This window comes from Pongo abelii, chromosome 3 (assembly GCF_028885655.2).
Source record: "Pongo abelii isolate AG06213 chromosome 3, NHGRI_mPonAbe1-v2.0_pri, whole genome shotgun sequence".
NCBI classification, from domain to species: domain Eukaryota; kingdom Metazoa; phylum Chordata; class Mammalia; order Primates; family Hominidae; genus Pongo; species Pongo abelii.
In genome coordinates this window covers 92,547,685-92,567,069 of record NC_071988.2, presented here as the reverse complement: position 1 = coordinate 92,567,069, position 19,385 = coordinate 92,547,685, and the positions used below count along the sequence as shown (strand labels likewise).

Here is a 19,385-nt window from a genome sequence, read left to right as displayed (position 1 = left end):
TGACTTTTTTTCCTGTTTCTTGAACACACCATCTTCATTTCAGCCTTAGGCCTCTACTCTTGCTTTTTGCTCAGCCTAGAAACCTCTCTCTCCAGATCCTCTCCTTACTGGCTAACCCTCTTACCTAAAATAGTTTTCCTGTACCTCTCCACATTACCGTGCTTTATTTTCAAGACAGCACTTATGATTATGTGAAATTATCCTATGTATTTATTGTTTTTCTTGTTTACAGTCTGTCTCTTCCCAAAAGTATGGAAGTTCCATGAGTCAAAAGATGTATCTGTTTAATTCACTTCTGGAACCCACAACTAAGAACATTTTCTAGCACAGAATATACATTTTGAATGAATGAATTCAAATCATAGCTGCATGCAGTGACGGGGTGTTTTAGGAGTTCAAATTTATTGTAGCTGCAGTTACTTAAAACCATAGCTCTAAATTTCACAAAAGGCTCCCTTTTTCCTAAAATAATACACGAGATAGAGTTCAGTTTACTTCATATAGGATCACCTGCTTCAGTTTAAAGCTAATACAAAACCCGTTCTTAAATGAATGCTAGTTTTCTATTCCAGACAAATAGCTTTTAAGAATGTACAACATTAATAAATGCGGAGATGCAACTGTCCCAATTTTAAAATACATACCTTCTTTAAATCAGTATTAATATCAATGCTTCTCAAACCCTACTAATCCCTGTCAACTGTTTAAGCTTTAATATGGGAGAAGCATAGAATGGGAAAAGGAAGCTATCTTAAGCCAAATTTCTTGTAGAGACGGAAAAAATAATGACAAACTTGTTTTGTTAATTATCTAAGCACAAGCTGTTCCCCTGTGAAAGGGGCCCAAGGATATCATTGCATGGCTATACAAGTTCCCCTCAGGGACACCTGGCTGAAGGAAAGCTGTAGGTGCTGAGCCAGAGAGATGCTCACCAAAGTCAACAAAACTGTAGTGACTAAGGACCTCTAAGGACCCTAACTACCTTCTCACAACACGCCTTTGTTCTTAGGTTTTCACAGATGTGATTCCATCTGGAGCTCCTCTAACATAGCAATGTCTCACCGCTCCCTGAAACCATGCTAAAGACAATTATTATAACCTCAGAAAATATGAACCTTTCTTAGACACTGTACCTCCTCTGAGGGGTGAAGTAAGACCACCCACATTCGGTGTGAACTGTAGGTTTTTTTGACTGAGCCATGGAAAGGAAAAGGAGGTGCTTTTGTACTTTTCCTTCACTGTGAGCATGAAATAACTATTAATGCTAAGAGAAGCTTTATGTGAGCCCTGGGATGGAAATCTATCTTCAAAATCATGAGAAGAAGTCATCTCAGTGGACCTGGTTGACTCACTCCTATATCATGTATGTGTAAGAAAAGGATTGGGGGTTATTCCCCCAATAATCACAGGATGTTTCCTTCTAGATTTCATTTTAAGATAGTTATGGCTTAGCAACTTTAAACTTATACATGGGTAATGGTTTCATCCTCATACTTTCTGACAAAATATTTAAATTCAGGTCTATTTCTTTAAAAGACCAAGACTTCAAACACAGGAATCAAGGCAGCAAAATATATTTAAACATAATAGGCAACAGACAGTGCTAAAAATGATTCTAATATGCTTTAGAAATTAACCTTAGGCAAAAACTCCACCACAAGACCTATGGAACAGATTCTCAGATTAGCCAGCTAAATAATGAATATCACAGAAATAATAACCAGATAAGCAGTTACAAGGTTATGTGGACCTCAAGTGTCCCCCTGAGAATCTGCAGGCTATTTCTACATCTACTGCATCCACTGCAATCTACAGACTACAATTTCACTTGAGGTTGACATGTAATTGTGAGATGTTATAGCATCATTAATAAACCTGGAAAAAGTCAACATTTTTAAAGCCATTGCACCACTAAGCACAGTATTTCTACAAGAGTTAAAGCTAAGGGGTAAAATGAAGAGAAAAGCTCTTTCTTATCCTCATAGCTGAAGCCATATTCACATGAAAACTGTAACTAAAGCCACTGCATTTGATAAGCACCCACCTCACATGTAAATTTTTAAAAGAACAAAAAAAGAATAAGAAGAAATGGAAAAGCAAATCAAAGGCAATCAAGAAACATAATTAGATAATGTGAAAAATACTCCATAGCAACAAAATAGAAGAGATTATTTATGTAGATTTACAACTAGATGAACTCCAGATGTATTTTTTAAATCTACTTCTCCACAGGTGTTTTTCTGCTTAATAAATATAACATCCAAGTTGGAATATGGTTGAAGCATTGAATCACCTAAATTCTGGCTATGCTCTTCTTCTGCTGTTAACTATTTTAAGCCATTTTTCAATAAAGCAGCCGCTACTGAAATCGTAAGCACATAGGCTTGGCAAAGCCAGAAAGAAAAAGTGCAGCCCACAGATTTGTTTCTTCTGTTTTCCCAAAACAGAATTTCATAAAAAATATGCCCTCAAATTCTGTCACTATGTAGCTGTCAGAAAGAGCAATTCTGTTCCTCTTCATAACTCTGAACATTAAACCCATTCTTTGTGCTACTAAGAAGTTAGATAGCTCCAGGAAGTTGCAAGGCACCATCACAACTGTTCAAATTGTATCCAGGCAGAATAATCAGTCAATCAGAAATTTCAGTCCTGGTCAAATGGAAGTTTTTGGGGCCAACTTGGACAAGTACACAAGACAGGTTTGAGTTTACTGCCAAGATCACTTCCAGGACACTGGCTAATTAATTATAAAAGCTTTCTCAAAACAAATATAAGCCTGGAAACTTTTTTCTTTCCTGTCCAAACAGAGAAGAAACAGGTTAAAAAAAAATAAAAGCCAGAGTTTATCACAGCTTCATCTTACTTGCAAATCCACTTTCCTTTTTCTTGCCCTAAAATGATCCAGGAGTTTTTGTATTTGAAGTTACCAAAATAGTAGGTATAGAAACTGAAAGTGTTAGTTTGATTTCTGTACCTGTACCTTTGGTTGTAGAAGAGATTATGAATTAGTTGCAAAAGCCTCTCTTCAAACTCTGGTAGGAAGAGAGAATGGAGTTTCTTCCTCTCTTGAAGAACTCATGGATTAACTATATATACTGTAATAGATACAAATTAGATTAATATTTGTTCTTATAATTATATATTCATCAACCTTCCTTTGCTGGCTTTGAAAACAAAAGGAACATTCCTGAATTAAATTTTCCTTGCTTCATCTTAACATGAACCTTGATGACTATGAGATGCTAGTGATAGGCACTGAAGATTCTGGTTTTAAAGACTCCATTCCCATGGGCTTTATAACAAAATCAATACCCACAAAAAATGTTCCACATATTTCTTCTACTACTGGAATCAACATTTTATGTAATATGCATCTTAAGCCATCAGATTTCTTCGGCATATGCCCAGATATGAAAAGACCCAATAAGTTAGTAAATTTATCTGTCAGCATTTACCAGCTGCTTCTTGTCAAATTCCTGGCAAGAGGAGAGCTGCCCTTAACAAAAGAAGGCTTCCTCAAGAACTCCATCAACAAGATATTCCTAAGCCTAATTAGTACACTGCCTTATCTAGTATTAAGACTCATGGCAAACCTTACAAATAATCAGCATGGCTTGGTAAACAATGAATGGAGACAAAATGTGTGAAATAGATTTAAGAAAACTTCTAGTGGCATAAGTTCTCCCTTTTCCACTATAGGTATGTATCTACCAATGTACCCATATTTAAATCTTCCTGATCATTTCAAGAGGTAGAAAGATGAAAGGAAGGTGACAATCCACATTAGCATCTGAAGGAGCAACTGAAGGAGTCAAGAATTTATCTCAATGTAAAGCGGGAGGTAAGTAAAGAAATTAGTCCTGACCTAAACAGAGTCCCTCTTCTGGGGAACACAAATGAATAAATGAAGACAAGATGGATAACATTAAATTTCAGAGCATCATAAAGGTCATCAAGAAGTCCTGAACTTAAAATGATGGGAAGCCACTAACCATTTTTAATCTAGAGTAGAAAATGAGGGCAACTATGTAAAAAGTATATTGAATTGAATTCCAACAGCTTTCCTAGCAATTCAGATGTGAGATGATGAAGACACTACCAGGGAGGAAGGAAGGAAGGAAGGGAGAGAGGGAGAGAGAGAGGGAGGATGGGAGGGGAGGGGAGGGAAGGGGAGGGGACGGGAGAATGGAATGGAATGTACACCCTTTCTGTACTTTCTAGAATTCACCAAGGCCTATAAACCTCTGTGACTACTACAAGTGCTGTCAGTTAAAGAGGAACACCATCATGAATATGGCTTCTTGAAAAAAATCAGCAAAGTGTGAAAAGAAGAATCTTCAAACTCACCCACTTAAAAGACAGAAAGAGAAAGAACAAGTCATCCCTCAGTATCTGTTGGGGATTGATTCCACAACTTCCATCAGATAACAAAATTGGACAATACTAAAGACCCTGATATAAATGGCATACTATTTGTATATAACCTATGCACATCCTCATATACACTTTAAATTGCTCTAGATTACTTATAATACCTAATATAAATGCTATGTAAACAGTTGCTATGATGTATTATTTAGAGAATAATGACAAGAAAAAAGTCTGTATGTGTTCAGCACAGACCCAATTTTATTTTCATTCTGTCCATGGTTGGTTGAATCCATGGATATGGAACCATGGATATGGAGGGCTAACTGTACAATTAGCATATCAAGCATGAAGCCAACTAGAACCATACTCTTCTACTATATCAAAGGACAAAATGGTAAGTTAAAAGAGCAAGAATCAGATATTTGATTTTCTGAGGTGAGTTATGTATTATAGTTTCCACTTAGTAAAGAATAAAACTAGTGTCCATCATCACACAACTAGCCAGTTTTGGAACAAGTAGCAAGACCAGATTTTCTTGTTTCATGTTCCTTCTTCTTTCCAATATATGCTACTTCCCCTTCAATCCTGGGGAAACAGTCTTAGGATTGCTATGATTTTTTTAAATATACTGCTTTCATTTCTTCAAAACTTTGAATTTTTTCATTTAGGAAGCATCATTTTTCCATATACTATATTCTTAAAATATAATTTTCTTGCAGAGATATTTACTTAGCTGGGGAAAAAATGGCCCAGTTTACACCATATTCTCTTCAAAAGAAAGCAAGCAGATATTTAAAACCGATTGCTCTTCATTCAACTATATGTTTTAATAGACAAACAAATATATAGCTAGTGAGAACTTAACTGTCATTACCTTGCCCTAAAGTATCCCCCAAAAGTTAACAACAATGTCAGCATTTCTTAGCATTTCTTTTTTTTTTGAGACAAAGTCTCGCTCTGTCACCGAGGCTGGAGCACAGTGGTGTGATCTCAGCGCAATGCAACCTCTGCCTCCCGGGTTCAAGCGATTCTCATGCTTCAGCCTCTGGAGTAGCTGGGATTACAACCCTGTGCCACCATGCCTGGCTAATTTTTGTGGTTTTAGTAGAGACGGGTTTTGTCATGTTGGCCAGACTGGTCTTCAACTCCTGGCCTCAAGTGATCCGCCCACCTCAGCCTCCCAAAGTGCTATGATTACAGGTATGAGCCACTGTGCCAGGCCAGTATTTCTTTATAATTTACCAAAATACTTTCTTCATAAGTTATCTCGTTTAATCCCTAGAATAAACAGAAGGCAGGGATTATTACTATTTTAAAGCTGAGACAACTATTGCTCTAAGATTTAAATTGCCCAAGTGACTGCATCTGCAACAGCTGAAGTAGACGCACATTTTTCCCTTCTGATTCCAGCTCCCTTCACACACTGCTTCTCCTTCTCCCCAGGAAAGTGCAAACTGTTGTCTGCACATAAAGGTCCATTTTAAGTGAAGCAACCATCACCTCTAATCCTTTCTCAGCATCTTTTAGATATACGTTCTCTTACATTTCAAAGAAGCAAGAATTTTTTGCTCACCTGGTCCTTCTCCGGTTTATCAGAAATGTCATTCAGACTGGAGGAAGTCAGATTCCTATGGGTCATGGCTGGGCTACCTGGAAAAACACAAGTAAACTCTAATTAAAGACTTCTTTTCAATAACACAAAGACTTTGGTAGTATACTTAATAAACATTAGTAGATGATGATGGAAATGGTGATGATACTTTTAACCACACTAGGATTCTTCTGAAGAGTTTTCCAGAGTCCAGGTTGGAGTACAAACATAGTTAAATGTAAAGTATGTAAAATCCCAAATACCTTGTTTAGGACTTATTGCCTGGTTCAGTTTCAAGGTAAGCTAAACTTTGAAAGAAACTTCTAAGACAATAAGCATAAAAATAAAATTTTTCCTGGTTTTGTTCACTCTTTGTCATTGCCCTTTACATACATGCTAATCTATCTGGTTTCCTTTCCTTTTCCTGTTGCCTGCAGAGAGCAGCTGTTTCCTCATCTTCAGCAGAGCTGACCCTGGATGCCAGGCCCAGACCTCCTCTTCCCCAGGCCTTGGCAGCCCTTCCTAGAATGCCACTCACTCAGATCAACCCGAAAAATCTTGGTCAAAGTGTTCCCTTCTCTGGCTAACACTTGGATCAAGAATATTTCTTGTTAGTGGGCATCTGATTTAGAATCCTCACTCTTTGCCTCATTGTAGTGTTATCATAGGCTGCCTTATTTCTCTGCATTCCCATTTGCCAGAATAAAATAAGCATATCCTCTTTTCCCCCTTAACATGTTAAACCTCTTCTTCAAGTGAAAGGATGGATGTCATCGGAATACTACATGGGAACCAATCTCCCTGACCATATAGCAGCTGTCAATATGGTTCAGTGGTGATCCATCCAATGATTTCAGACACTATCATACACAAATAGAGAAGAAGGACATGTGGAAGAGCCACAGGCTGTTTTCAAGTAGACCATGTTAATCAACAGAATACTGAACTTTCATTCTGCAGTCGGACCTGAAATTTCTAGGCTTGCTAAGCAAAAAAAAAAAAACCTAACTTTTCAAAGCCAAGATGTTTGACCCAACTGCTGCAGGGTGCTGAGTAATGCATTCATCCTTAATCCTCAGTGATCTGACTCAGGCTGCTCTTTACAGCAAGAGGACAAGGGTTGAAAAGAAGCACCGAAGTTCTAACATAGCTTCACATTTGCTTCCAAATAATTCTTTAGATTACAGACTTTAATTCCTTCAGATAGAGACCTCAACATATAATTTCACAAAAGACTAAAATCTACCCCTAATAAATTAATGCCTATATAACAGCAGCTATTTAAATATCATTCCTTTTAACTACCAGATCAGAAAAATTATAATTTCCTTGAACTGGCAAGACAGGATATTTTCCACTCTGCTGCATTTCATCAAGTAAGCATGGCCTAGATCTCTTAAATCTTTTACCTGGTTGGGTGTTTTAGTCTAGGAAAATTTAAGCACAGAGCATTATTCAAAGGAAAATAACATTTGAAAATGTGCTTTATGTGCAAAATTAAAAGAACCCCTTTGAAGGGCACATTTTCTTCTTTGAGCCACGTATTAGATTTCTAGTGTCCACTCAACACAAAAGACACTAGGTACAATCCTGAATGTCCCCAAATAATGCTGAGATTGAAACTAATAGAAAATGATGAGTACAGACAATTTTGCATTTTACGTTTAAAAACAAAACCAGCTATTTGGACTAACTGGGTAAAAGTTCTGCCTGAATAAGTGAATAAATCTGAATTATACAATCCTAAAGCAATGAAGCTTTAGCAATCCTAATCATGTTAAAAATAGCTTATGTAAATAAATAGGTAAGATAAATTTCTAATCATCAAATCATTTATATGTAAGTGGCAGTACTGAAATAAATTTAAAGCAGTTTTCCATTAAGTAATTTAAATTTCCTAGCCAATAGCCTAAAGTCATTGATTTGCTATAGGCACTCTTTATAAACACTGCAAAGGCACATTTCAGCCCAAGCACTATCCTAACTGCTGCAAAATCTGAATAGGTAGAAGCCAAATTAATGAGGTTTTCATTATAATGGTAATCTTGATTGATGTGACAGCTTTTCCAAGAAACCTTATATACCGTCTCATCATTCTTTGCATTTCTGAAAGACAATGATAGTATGGCTATCTATATTTATACTACATGAGGAGAAAGAGAAAGGTTCAGGTCCAAGAAAAGCACAGGAACCAGATGAAGAAGAGAAGACTAGTATTAAGAAATAATCAAATCTGTTTCCTCTCCTAACTTTCTCTGATTCTCATTAATAAAAGTAATTAATATTAACAGTTTCTTCACTAACGTTTAACACTACAAGAGTCTGCCAGTCAACACTTCCAGTAACTAAGCAAGATGATCAGCATTCTTCAATCTTTTTCCATCCCCCTCCCTACCAAACTCCCCATCCTGACTTCCCAAGACCTTGAAGCAGAGATAAATCCTTCCCAATTCTCTAAATCAGTGGTTTCTACAGTGGGGTCTCCAGACCAGCAATATCCACATCACCTGTACACTTGTTAGAAAGGCAGATTATTGACACTCATGCCACAGCAATTCTTTATTTTATTTTGTTTTTCCCATAAATTACTGGGGTACAGGTGGTATTTGGCTACATAAGTTCTGTAGTGGTGATTTGTGAGATTTTGATGCACTCATCACCCAAGCAATATATACTGCACCATATTTGTTGTCTTTAATCCCTCACCCCCTCCCACACTTCCCCTCAAGTTCCCAAAGTCCATTGTACCATTCTTATGCCTTTGCGTCCTCATAGCTTAGCTCCCACATATCAGTGAGAACATACGATGTTTGGTTTTCCATTTCTGAGTTACTTCACTTAGAATAATGGTCTCCAAGCTCATCCAGGTTGCTGCAAATGCCATTAATTCATTCTTTTTATGGCTGAGTAGTATTCCATCCTATAAATATACCACAGTTTCTTTATCCACTCGTCGACTGATGGGCATTCGAGTTGGTTCCTTGATTCTGCAATTGTGAATTGTACTGCTATAGTAGTTCTACTTTTAGTTCTTTAAGGAATTTCTACACTGTTTTCCAGTTTTCCATAGCAGCTGCACTAGTTTACATTCCCCTCAGCAGTGTAGAAGTGTTCCCTGATCACTGCATCCACACCAACATTTACTGTTTTTTGATTTTTTTATTACAGCCATTCTTGCAGGAGTAAGGTGGTTTTTGCATTATGGCTTTGATTTGCATTTCCCTGATCATTACTGATGTTGGGCATTTTTTTCACGTTTGTTGGGCCATTTGTATATCTTCTTTTGAGAACCGTCTATTCATATCCTTAGCCCACTTTTGAATGGGATTTTTTTTTTCCTTACTAATTTGTTTGACTTTGTTGTAGATTCTGGATATTAGTCCTCTGTCAGATATATAGAATGTAAAGAGTTTCTCCCACTCTGTGGGTTGTCTGTTTACTTTGCTGTTTCTTTTGCTATGCAAAAGCTCTTTAATTAAGTGCCAACTATTTATCTTTGTTTCTATTGTATTTACTTTTGGATTCTTGGTCATGAAATCCTTGCTTAAGCCAACGTTTATAAGGGTTTTTCCAATGTTATCTTCTCTAATTTTTTATAGTTTCAGGTCTTAAATTTAAGTCCTTAATCCATCTTGAGTTCATTTTTGTATAAAGTGAGAGATGAGGATCCAGTCGCATTCTCCTACATGTGGCTAGCCGATTATCTCAGCACCATTTGTTGAAAAGGGTGTCCTTTCTCCACTTTATGTTTTTGTTTGCTTTGTTGGAGATCAGTTGGCTGTAAGTATTTGGGTTTATTTCTGGGTTCTCTATTCTGTTCCATCGTCTATGTGCCTATTTTTATAACAGTATCATGCTGTTTTGGTGACTATTACCTTTTAATATAGTTTGAAATCAGGTAGTGTGATGCCTTCAGATTTGTTCTTTTTACTTAGCCTTGCTTTGGCTATGCAGGCTCTTTTTTGGTCCCATATAAATTTTGGAATTGTTTTTTCTAATTCTGTGAAGAATTATGGTGGTATTTTGATAGAGTTTGTGTTAAATTTGTAGACTGCTTTTGACAGTACTGTCATTTTCACAATATAGATTCTACCCATCCATGAGCATGGGATGTGTTTCCATTTGTTTGTGTCATCTATGATTTCTTTCAGCAGTGTTTTATAGTTTTCCTTGTTGATGTCTTTCGCCTCCTTCGTTAGGTATATTCCTAAGTATTTTATTTTTTTGCAGCTATTGTAAAAGGGGATGCATTCTTGATTTGATTCTCCATTGAGTCGCTGTTGGTGTACAGAAGAGCTACCGATTTGTGTACATTAATCTTGTATCCAGAAAATTTGCTGAAATCTTTTGTTAGTTCTAGGAGCTTTCTGGAGGAGTCTTTAGGGTTTTCAATGTAAACAGTCATATCATCAGCAAACAGTGTCAGTTTGACTTCCTCTTTACCGATTTGGATGCCATTTATTTCTCTTGTCTGATTGCTCTGGCGAGGGACTTCCAGTGTTGTTATGTTGAAGAGGGGTGGTGAAAGTGGGCATCCTTGTCTTGTTCCAGGTTTCAAAGGGAATGCTTCCAACTTTTCCCCATTTAGTATTATGTTGGCTGTGGGTTTGTCATAGATGGCTTTTATTACATTGAGGTATGTCCCTTTTATGCCGATTTTGCTGAGAGTTTTAATCAGAAAGGGATGCTGGATTTTGTTGAATGCTTTTTCTGCATTCATTGAGATGATCATGTGATTTTTTTTGTTTTTAATTCTGTTTATATGCTGTATCACATTTATGGACTTACATATGTTAAACCACCCCTGCATCCCTGGTATGAAACCCGCTTGATCATGGTGGATTATCTTTTTGATATGTTGTTGGATTCGGTTAACTAGTATTTTGTTAAGGATTTTAACATCTATGTTCATCAAAGATATCGGTCTGTAGTTGTCTTTTTTGATTATGTCCTTTCCTGGTTTGGGTATTAGGGTGATGCTGGCTTCACAGAATGAAATTCCTTCTTTCTCTATCTTGTGGAATAGTGTCAAAAGATTTAGTACCAATTCTTCTTTGAATACACCTGACCAATTCTATCAACACTTTGGGTATGAGCGGGGAGGGTGGACACCAATGTGCATTTTAACAAGCCCTCCAGGGGATTCTGAATCATGCTGAAGATCGAGAACCACTACTCTAAATAAACCAGTTATCTTAACAGTATCTATACTAGTCGGAATCTAAGTTGAAAGAAGTATATACGTTGGAGGGGTATCGCCAGAGGGTAATTCTAATAACAATGCCCTCCTCCAAGCTACTGCTCTAAACTATCATATCTCAAGCAAATCATTAACTTATCATCCTTGCCACATAAACACACAAAGAGGTTATCTGGCTTTTCCTCTGAATCCTCACCTATACAACCAAATAAATAATTTTGTTTTGGAAATGCACTGTTTAATCAGCCTTTTCCAGAAACATATCACCCAAATCCAAGAAGACAAAGATGAGGGCCAAAAGAGATTATCAACCAGATTATACATGGGAATCAGAAATTTGTGTGTGGAATTTTTGCTAACCTGGGAAGGTGCTGAAAAACAGGTTCCTAACAACGTTCTTCTGAATATTTTACATCTGACATTTCAGAAGACATATTGTCAGAATAAATCAGTGTTTTCTACTTAGATTTTGGCCTATAATGTAAACACATTATACTGCAATCCTGAGCAAGTAAGGATGCTAGAGAAAAATGTCACCTTGCACCAAAAAGGTGAAAATCAAGTGTACCCTAAAGTACGTCGCTTCTTGGGCAAGTGGTGATTCATCCACTCAAAGCTACAACCAGTAGGACCTTTCCACCTAAAATCCAGGGTGTAAAAATGTCTTATGCTTGTTCTTGGTCCAAAGAAACTTTGTGTTTTTTAAGATTCATTTAAAGAAAAAAGAAAAGAAAAGCAGAAGAAGAACCAGTCTCAAGTGCATAATCATAATTAATTTCCATATCACTATCTTCTGGCCATAAGAAAAAGAAAGCTTTGGAGAATCACATTTTCAAGAAGTTTCACACAATCAAAAACAATTTCATTTTCAAAGTACCCACTTGGCAGGTACATACTGTTGCTATAAAAATTAATTACATTCTGTACTAAGTTTGAAAATCATTGTTATTCTTTAGCACACATGTAGCAATTTAAAGTCCTTTGCAATTATGACTATTAGTTACAATAAAAAGGGGTGAGAAGAATCTATGGCACAGAAAGAAGATATTTGAACGTGTACATATTAATGTAATATAATGACACATAAACGTCCTCCTCACCTCATACCTCCATAATGAGCCAATAGAGAACCCACGGACAAGCTAAAACAAAGATCTCATGGCCTATGAAATAAATTGAATCTTTTTTATTCTTAATAATAAATAACATTTGTAGCACAAAAAATAACTAAGATAACTTACATGTAATAGACATACAAGTGGATCTGCATGTTCTTGTCAGAATATTTGAAGGTATGGGTCTGATTTTCACTGCTTGAGACCATAAAACTAGCAATAAATGTCATTTCAGAATAATGTATGTTAATGTGTTCTACACCCACATTGACTCATTGATGTTCTTTTTTCTCCCTTTGTTGGCATAACAAACCTACTACAAAATGTCTATATTCAAGAGTCACGGGCAACTAATCTTTTTGAGTACTAGGTACCTGAACTCACATTATCTTACTTAATCCTCATATCAACACTGTGAGCTTAGTATTATTATCACCACTTGATAATAAACAAATGAACTTCAAGGAGGTTAAGTTCATGGTCACATAGCAAGTGGTAAAACCATAATGTAAATATGGATCTCATAATGCCAATCTCACTGCCTCTGAGAAGAAAACTTATCTCTCTGTGTTATTTGCATAAACACATAAACTTCATCATGGCTAATAAAGAGAAAATGTAATGTACAACCACAGAGAATATATTCTATTTTCATGCCAATTATGTGCAGAATAACATCACTACAGAGGTTTAAGGCAGTTATGTTCCTGGTTTCCAACTTAGCAGTTCCAAAAATGGAGATGGTATTACTCTACTTTCCCATTTTCATAAAGAAAAGAAGGGGGGAAATATTGAACTCAGCCACTCTGTTTGCCATTCTAATTAAATAGTTGTCACAAACCACAGCTCTGTGACAAAGAAGGATGCTAAAGGCAGCAGCAATATAATTATAAAAGAATTACACCACATGCTTCTGAATGTCTTCATTTATAGCCATAGCCAAGTGTTTGTAAAATTCCACAATATACATACAGCCTATTCTCCACTATTTCTATGTTAGTTTTCCATATTTCAAGTTACTTCAGTTCTAATTTCTGCCCATTTCACTCACTAAAAACAGGAATAAAATGGGACAAAGAGAACAAATCACTTAGGATACTTACAATGAGTATGATTGATAAAGTCTAGAAAGAAGGTTAAAAGAGAGTTTGGATTTCTGTCAGACCAGTTTCCTGGTTTTAGACAGCAACAGGTTATTAAGAGTTTCCCCACCCCGTGAAAAAAAATAAAATAAAATAAGCATGTCATTATGGTCTCCAACCCACTTCCATCCCCCACACCCTAAATAAAAGACAAAAATATTTTAAATATTAGACTAAGGAAAGTTATTATAAACATATCATCAGTCAGAAGGTGCCCTTTGGAGGAATTTCATAACTAAGAAAAAATCAGTTTGAGCATTTTTGCTTGTTTTCTTTTTAATTGTTTTGTTTTGTTTAAAATATTTTAATGTTTGTTTTTATTTTATATAATGTAAACTCCAAGAGCCTAGAGCCAAGGCCCTTGATTTGTCTTGGTTGTAGTTATAGCCTCAGACCTTGGCATTAGTGGCACTTAATATTTTGTGAATGAATAATAGTGATGGGGTATCATTTTACCTCCATTTGGAGTTACTACTATAAACACTACTGTGCAAAGTCCATTTCCTATGGAGGGAGATGCTGTGTGCACACTCCAAGAGCCTTCAGACTTGGACAGCCTTAGAGTAAATAAGTAAGAAGTTTGTAGCTGGCCCAGAACTAACAGAACTGAAAGACTCTGCCAAACTGGCCCAAAGCCTGTCGTTGAGCAGAGGGAAAAGAAGAAGCAATAAAGAGGAAAAAGCGAAATTCCCTGCAAAGAAGGAATGAGGATATGAGGATGGAGGAGAAATAAGGCAAAGTGTAAGGATCTCAGCTAAAGGAAAGGAGAGGCTGGGGCAGAGAAAAGCTGGGAGAAACTAAAATAACTTGAAGCATATGATTGTCTTGGAAAGTGGAGCAAATCTGGAGAAAATAAGACATCAAAAGACCCAGATAACCATCAAAGTATGTGAGTAAAGTTGACGCCAAAAGCTGATGTCATTCCTAATGTATGGGATAAAGATAATAGAAAGGATATCCTTATATGGAGAGCTGAAAGTGTGTAGAGGTCAAATCACAGATACCTGCATGAGGCTTCATAAATACTATTGTCTTATTTTAAAAGCCATTCCCTGCCCTTTGGCACCTTTGTTATCTACAGTCCCCTTGATAATCTATTTAACCTCAACTCCCTAGACCCTGTTCATTCCTGTTTTTTAATTTTCTGATTACTCTGTGGGCCTTTCCCAAGATTCAGTGTTAGGTCTAATACACCTCAATATCAAATACAAAAGTTTCATCTCTTCTAATTCTTTCAAATTTCAACCAGAGAAAGCAAAATGCTCTAATTCATTGAGAGTCTTATTCTAATAATATTGCACTAGATATAATTTTTATTGTGATCTAAAATAGGTAGGTTAGGCCAGGCATGGTGGCTCATGCCTGTAATCCCAGCATTTTGGGAGACCAAAGCAGGAGAATCACTTGAATCTAGGAGTTCAAGACCACCCTGAGCAACACAGTGAGGGCTCATCTATATAAAAATTTTTTAAAAGTTAGCTGAGTATGGTGGTGCACACCTGTAGGCCCAGCTACTAGAGAGGCAGTGGGGTGGGGAGAGGACTGCTTGGGCCCAGGAGTTAAAGGTTGCAGTTGGCTATGGTCACATCACTGTACTCCAGCCTGGGCAACAAAGCAAGACCCCAACATGAATGAATGAATGAATGAATGAATGAATGAATGGATATAATATAATAGGTAGCTTAATTTCTTAAAAAATATTTCACTCTTTCTCACAAACACATACGTTAATAAGGCATACAAAATCTCCACTCAGCTGAGAAAGCATTCAAAAGACATATAAAGACTGGAAAATTTACTAAATAAAAAAGTCCCTATAATGTACTTCAAGGAACCTGTGGTCCCTGTGATTATAGTATTTGTGATTGTAGTTCTCTTTCTCTGTCTCATATTCACACACACATACATGAGCACACTAATATACATAGACACACACCCACACATGCACACACACAATTATGAAGAAAATATTATTCCCTCCCCAAAATGTGAGGAAACCATATAAAATAATTTGTGACCTTCTTATCTCACAAAAGCAGAAAGAGAAAAGAATAGTACTTTCAGCAAGCCTATGCTAGCTAGTTAAAGGCTAAGAGGGAAAACCTATCAACAGTGTAATATAACAGAAGTAAATGAATATCTCACTGCCTTCATTCCAAACAGGCACTGACCCAGAGTGATTTTCAGTAAATGTCCCTAAGCCAAGGTAAAGAGGATCTTCAGTAGGTTCCTGCAGCCACATCATTCCAAGGACACATACAGTGTCTGATTTAGATAAGTCTGATCTACTCTTTTACATATATATGTAGACATCAGCTCCAAGACATAGTAAAATTTTACTGATTCAGATGAGTGGAAGAATTATCTGATTTGATGAGGCATCCAAATTAAAAATACTTTAGGCCAGGCACGGTGGCTCACACCTGTAATCCCAGTGCTTTGGGAGGCCGAGGTGGGCAGATCACCTGAGGTCAGGAGTTTCAGCCCAGCCTGACCAACATGGAGAAACTCCGTCTCTACTGAAAATACAAAATTAGCCGGGCGTGGTGGCGCACGCCTGTAATCCCAGCTACTCGGGAGGCTGAGGCAGGAGAATCACTTGAACCCAGGAGACAGACGTTGCGGTGAGCCAAGATCACACCATTGCACTCCAGCCTGGGCAACAAGAGTGAAACTTCATTTCAAAAAAATAAATAAATAAATACTTGAAGTAGGCTACCAATTCAAAATGGTAAACTTAGTATATGACATAGTAACTGGGTTTATCTCCTCAACCTTCCTAGATACTTTAAAAATGACAGATTCACAAAAAAATACCTTTTTACAAAAGTATAAAGCCACACCAATGAAAAGAACAGACAGAAGACCAGCATAGACAAGAGACTCCAAAAACTTTCTGGAAGAAGAGCAGATAGAATAGTAGAACATGACACCATTTATGCTATTTAGAAATGTCAGTGTAAAACTCCATGCAGAGGGACATGGAGTTAAAAAAGAGAATATCTTCCCTGCAAAACTCTGAAGAAACTCACATTGGAATCTGCCAAGTACAATGGAGGCAGGAGTAAGGGACAGGCTAAAAAGGATGGATTCAAGGAAAGGGATGGATTCAAGAAAGTATAACACTACCCCATTGGGCAGAATACCCAGAAGCCAAAGCATTTACACTGCAGGGCTCTGCTAAAGAAGTATTCAGAAAAGACCAGGGCATTAGCACAGGTGTTTGTATCTCACAGCAAAGTCTTCTGAATTCTTGAGCTTAGAGCACCCTCAGAATTATGCCTCCTGCTTACATTAAAGCAAATATTCTTTTTTAAGTACAAATGTACAATTGAGCACCATCAGTTGTTTAAGAGAGGAAGTCAAAGACTAAAACCCATACCTTAAAGAAAAAAGCAGGCAAAAGAATTCCAAAAAAGAAATATCACTTAGAAAACTTGAAATAAAAGTTCTAATTAGTTTTTAGAGATTTGAGAAGATACTGTATCCACAAAACATGAAGAGACTGCTATGAAAAATAGAACAAGGAAAAGATTTTAGATTAGACCAATAATTACCTTAAAACCTGTATGTATGAGATTATACATACAGCAAAAAAAAAAAAAGAAAGAAAAAACCTCAATACAACTATTAGAAAATATTACAACAGGAATCTTCCAAAGAGCAAGGGAAGAGGGAGCAAAGAGCCAGAAAACATAAGAGAATAGATAAGAGGTCCAGGAACCCCAATATCTGATTATTAGGAGTTCTACTAAGCCAGAACAAGGAAAATTGTAGAGAGAACGTTATCAAAGAGAATATAATATCCCAGAACATTATCAAAGAGAATTCAAGAGCCCAGAGATAAAGGACATATTTCTTCAGATCACAAGGACACCTAGGGAAAAATAAAATAAACCAAAAAAAATTTTAAAATTCCTGTATGCAAATGAATCATTGTGAAATTTAATAACACTAAGGATGAAAAAAAAAATCCAAAAGTGTTCTATCTAGAAAGGAAAAGCTATAAGAAACAGATTTTGGAATTCTCTTAAGCAAAACAGAATGGTAGAAGATAATGGGAACATGATTTCAAAGGACTGGAAGAAAATTGTCTTCAATAAAGAATTCTATATGCTTCCAAATCATCAATTGAGTATGAAAAAAATAATATAGAAAAGCTGGGGCCAAAAAAAAAAAAAAACTCCAAAAAATTTTAACCTTAATTTGTCCTTTTATACAAAGTTACTGACAGTGTGATAAGCAAAATGAGGGAATGAACTAAGAAAAAAGAGATATATGGTCTCCAGCGCAGGATGACAATGAAAGTCAATGCCAGAATGTCCATTGTGCAGTGGTCTGGAAAGCAATCAGTCTCGTAAAGCAGGAGGGCAACGTAGGGAAGAGAGGAGCTAACAGGAGGGGCAAATCTGCAAGGTGATATCAAGGGATTCTATAGATGTATCAATATCCTTGAGATATTGAAAGAGCTTAGGAATGTAGTAACAGTAGGCAATTTTTAAAATGCAATCTAAAACTCCACATTTAAGAAAAACTATCCAAAAGAAAATGTACTTACAGTTCATTACACAGCTTTAGGGTAAACCATATTCATATAGTCATAATGATATAAATTCTATTCATGTATTTCTAACATTAGAACAAACTGATAGAGAAAGCACAAAATTTATAGATAAGAGACAAGAATATAAATCTAAAGGCTGGGCGTGATGGCTCACGCTTATAATTCCAGCACTTTCGGAGGCTGAGGTGGGTGGATTGCCTGAGGTCAGGAGTTCGAGAGCAGCCTGATCAACATGGAGAAACCCCGTCTCTATTAAAAATACAAAATTAGCTGGGTCGGATGGTGCATGCCTGTAATCCCAGGTACTCAGGAGGCTGAGGCAGGAGAATCACTTGAACCTGGGAGGCAGAGGTTGTGGTGAGCCGAGATCACGCCACTGCACTCCAGCCTGGGCAACAAGAGCGAAACTCTGTCTCAAAAAAAAAAAAAAAAAAAAAAAAACACACACATATATATATAAATCTAACCTACATTGACAATAAAAAGTACAAGCACCAATGACAGAAGCCTAGAAGGGAAGCAGCAAAAAGAGGGGCAGCAAAGAGTAAGGATGCTAACATTCTTTTTTTAGTTTTTCTTTTCTACTTTTTAAATTTTTTATTATTATACTTTTAAGTTCTGGGGTACATGTGCAGAACGTGCAGTTTTGTTACATAGGTATACACATGCCATGGTGGTTTGCTGCACCCATCAAACTGTCACCTACATTAGGTATTTCTCCCAATGCTATCCCTCCCCTAACCCCCTACTCCCCAACAGGCCCCTGTGTGTGATGTTCCTACATCCTTCTTTTACAAGGTAAGAAGTCAAAAGACCCTGTCAATATTTGCTACAAAAATAGGTTTTTGTAGCAAATTATAAAAAATAGAAGCATAGGTTTACTACTTAAAATTACAAATGTGATTAATAATGGATTAGAAATAATAATACAAACGTATTTGAAGGAAAAAGGTGTACAAATGAGGTAATTTTTTTTTTTTTTTTTTTTTTTTTTTGGTGGGAGGGACGGAATCTTGCTCTGCTGCCCAGGCCTGAGTGCAATGGCGTGATCTGGCCTCACCGCAACCTCCTGGGTTCAAGCCCCCTTCTCACTGCTCTAGATTTACAGCTCACAAAAATGACTTGGGAAAAGGCCATTCAACTGGCTTCCTCATGCAGTAAACTCCTCAGGTCTTGCTGACTGCACATTCATTTAACTGATACACTCTTAGCAATCAATGACTATAGGACACCCACAACTCTAGCAGTAGCCTCCAGAAAAGAAGAGCACAAACACCTCTGGACCCATAATGCCTCTTTCACCCAAGTGGCCCTGAAGACACTGTAGACCAAAGTGCTGTAAGTCTGAGAGAGAAGAAAGGTAGGGTACAACCTGTCCCATTGTGCACTTGCTCATACACTC

At 36.9% G+C, this 19,385-nt stretch overlaps 1 protein-coding gene across 2 annotated transcripts in view; it reads right to left on the bottom strand.

Annotated features, from left to right (window-relative positions):
- Positions 1-19,385, bottom strand: part of SLC4A4 (solute carrier family 4 member 4) — a 385,603-nt gene that overhangs the window by 156,689 nt on the left and 209,529 nt on the right. For both annotated transcript variants that reach the window (XM_024246262.3, XM_054554039.2), the window contains one exon: positions 5,945-6,021. In XM_024246262.3, the coding sequence (XP_024102030.2) occupies positions 5,945-6,021 (77 nt within the window). The remainder of the gene's footprint in view (positions 1-5,944; positions 6,022-19,385) is intronic.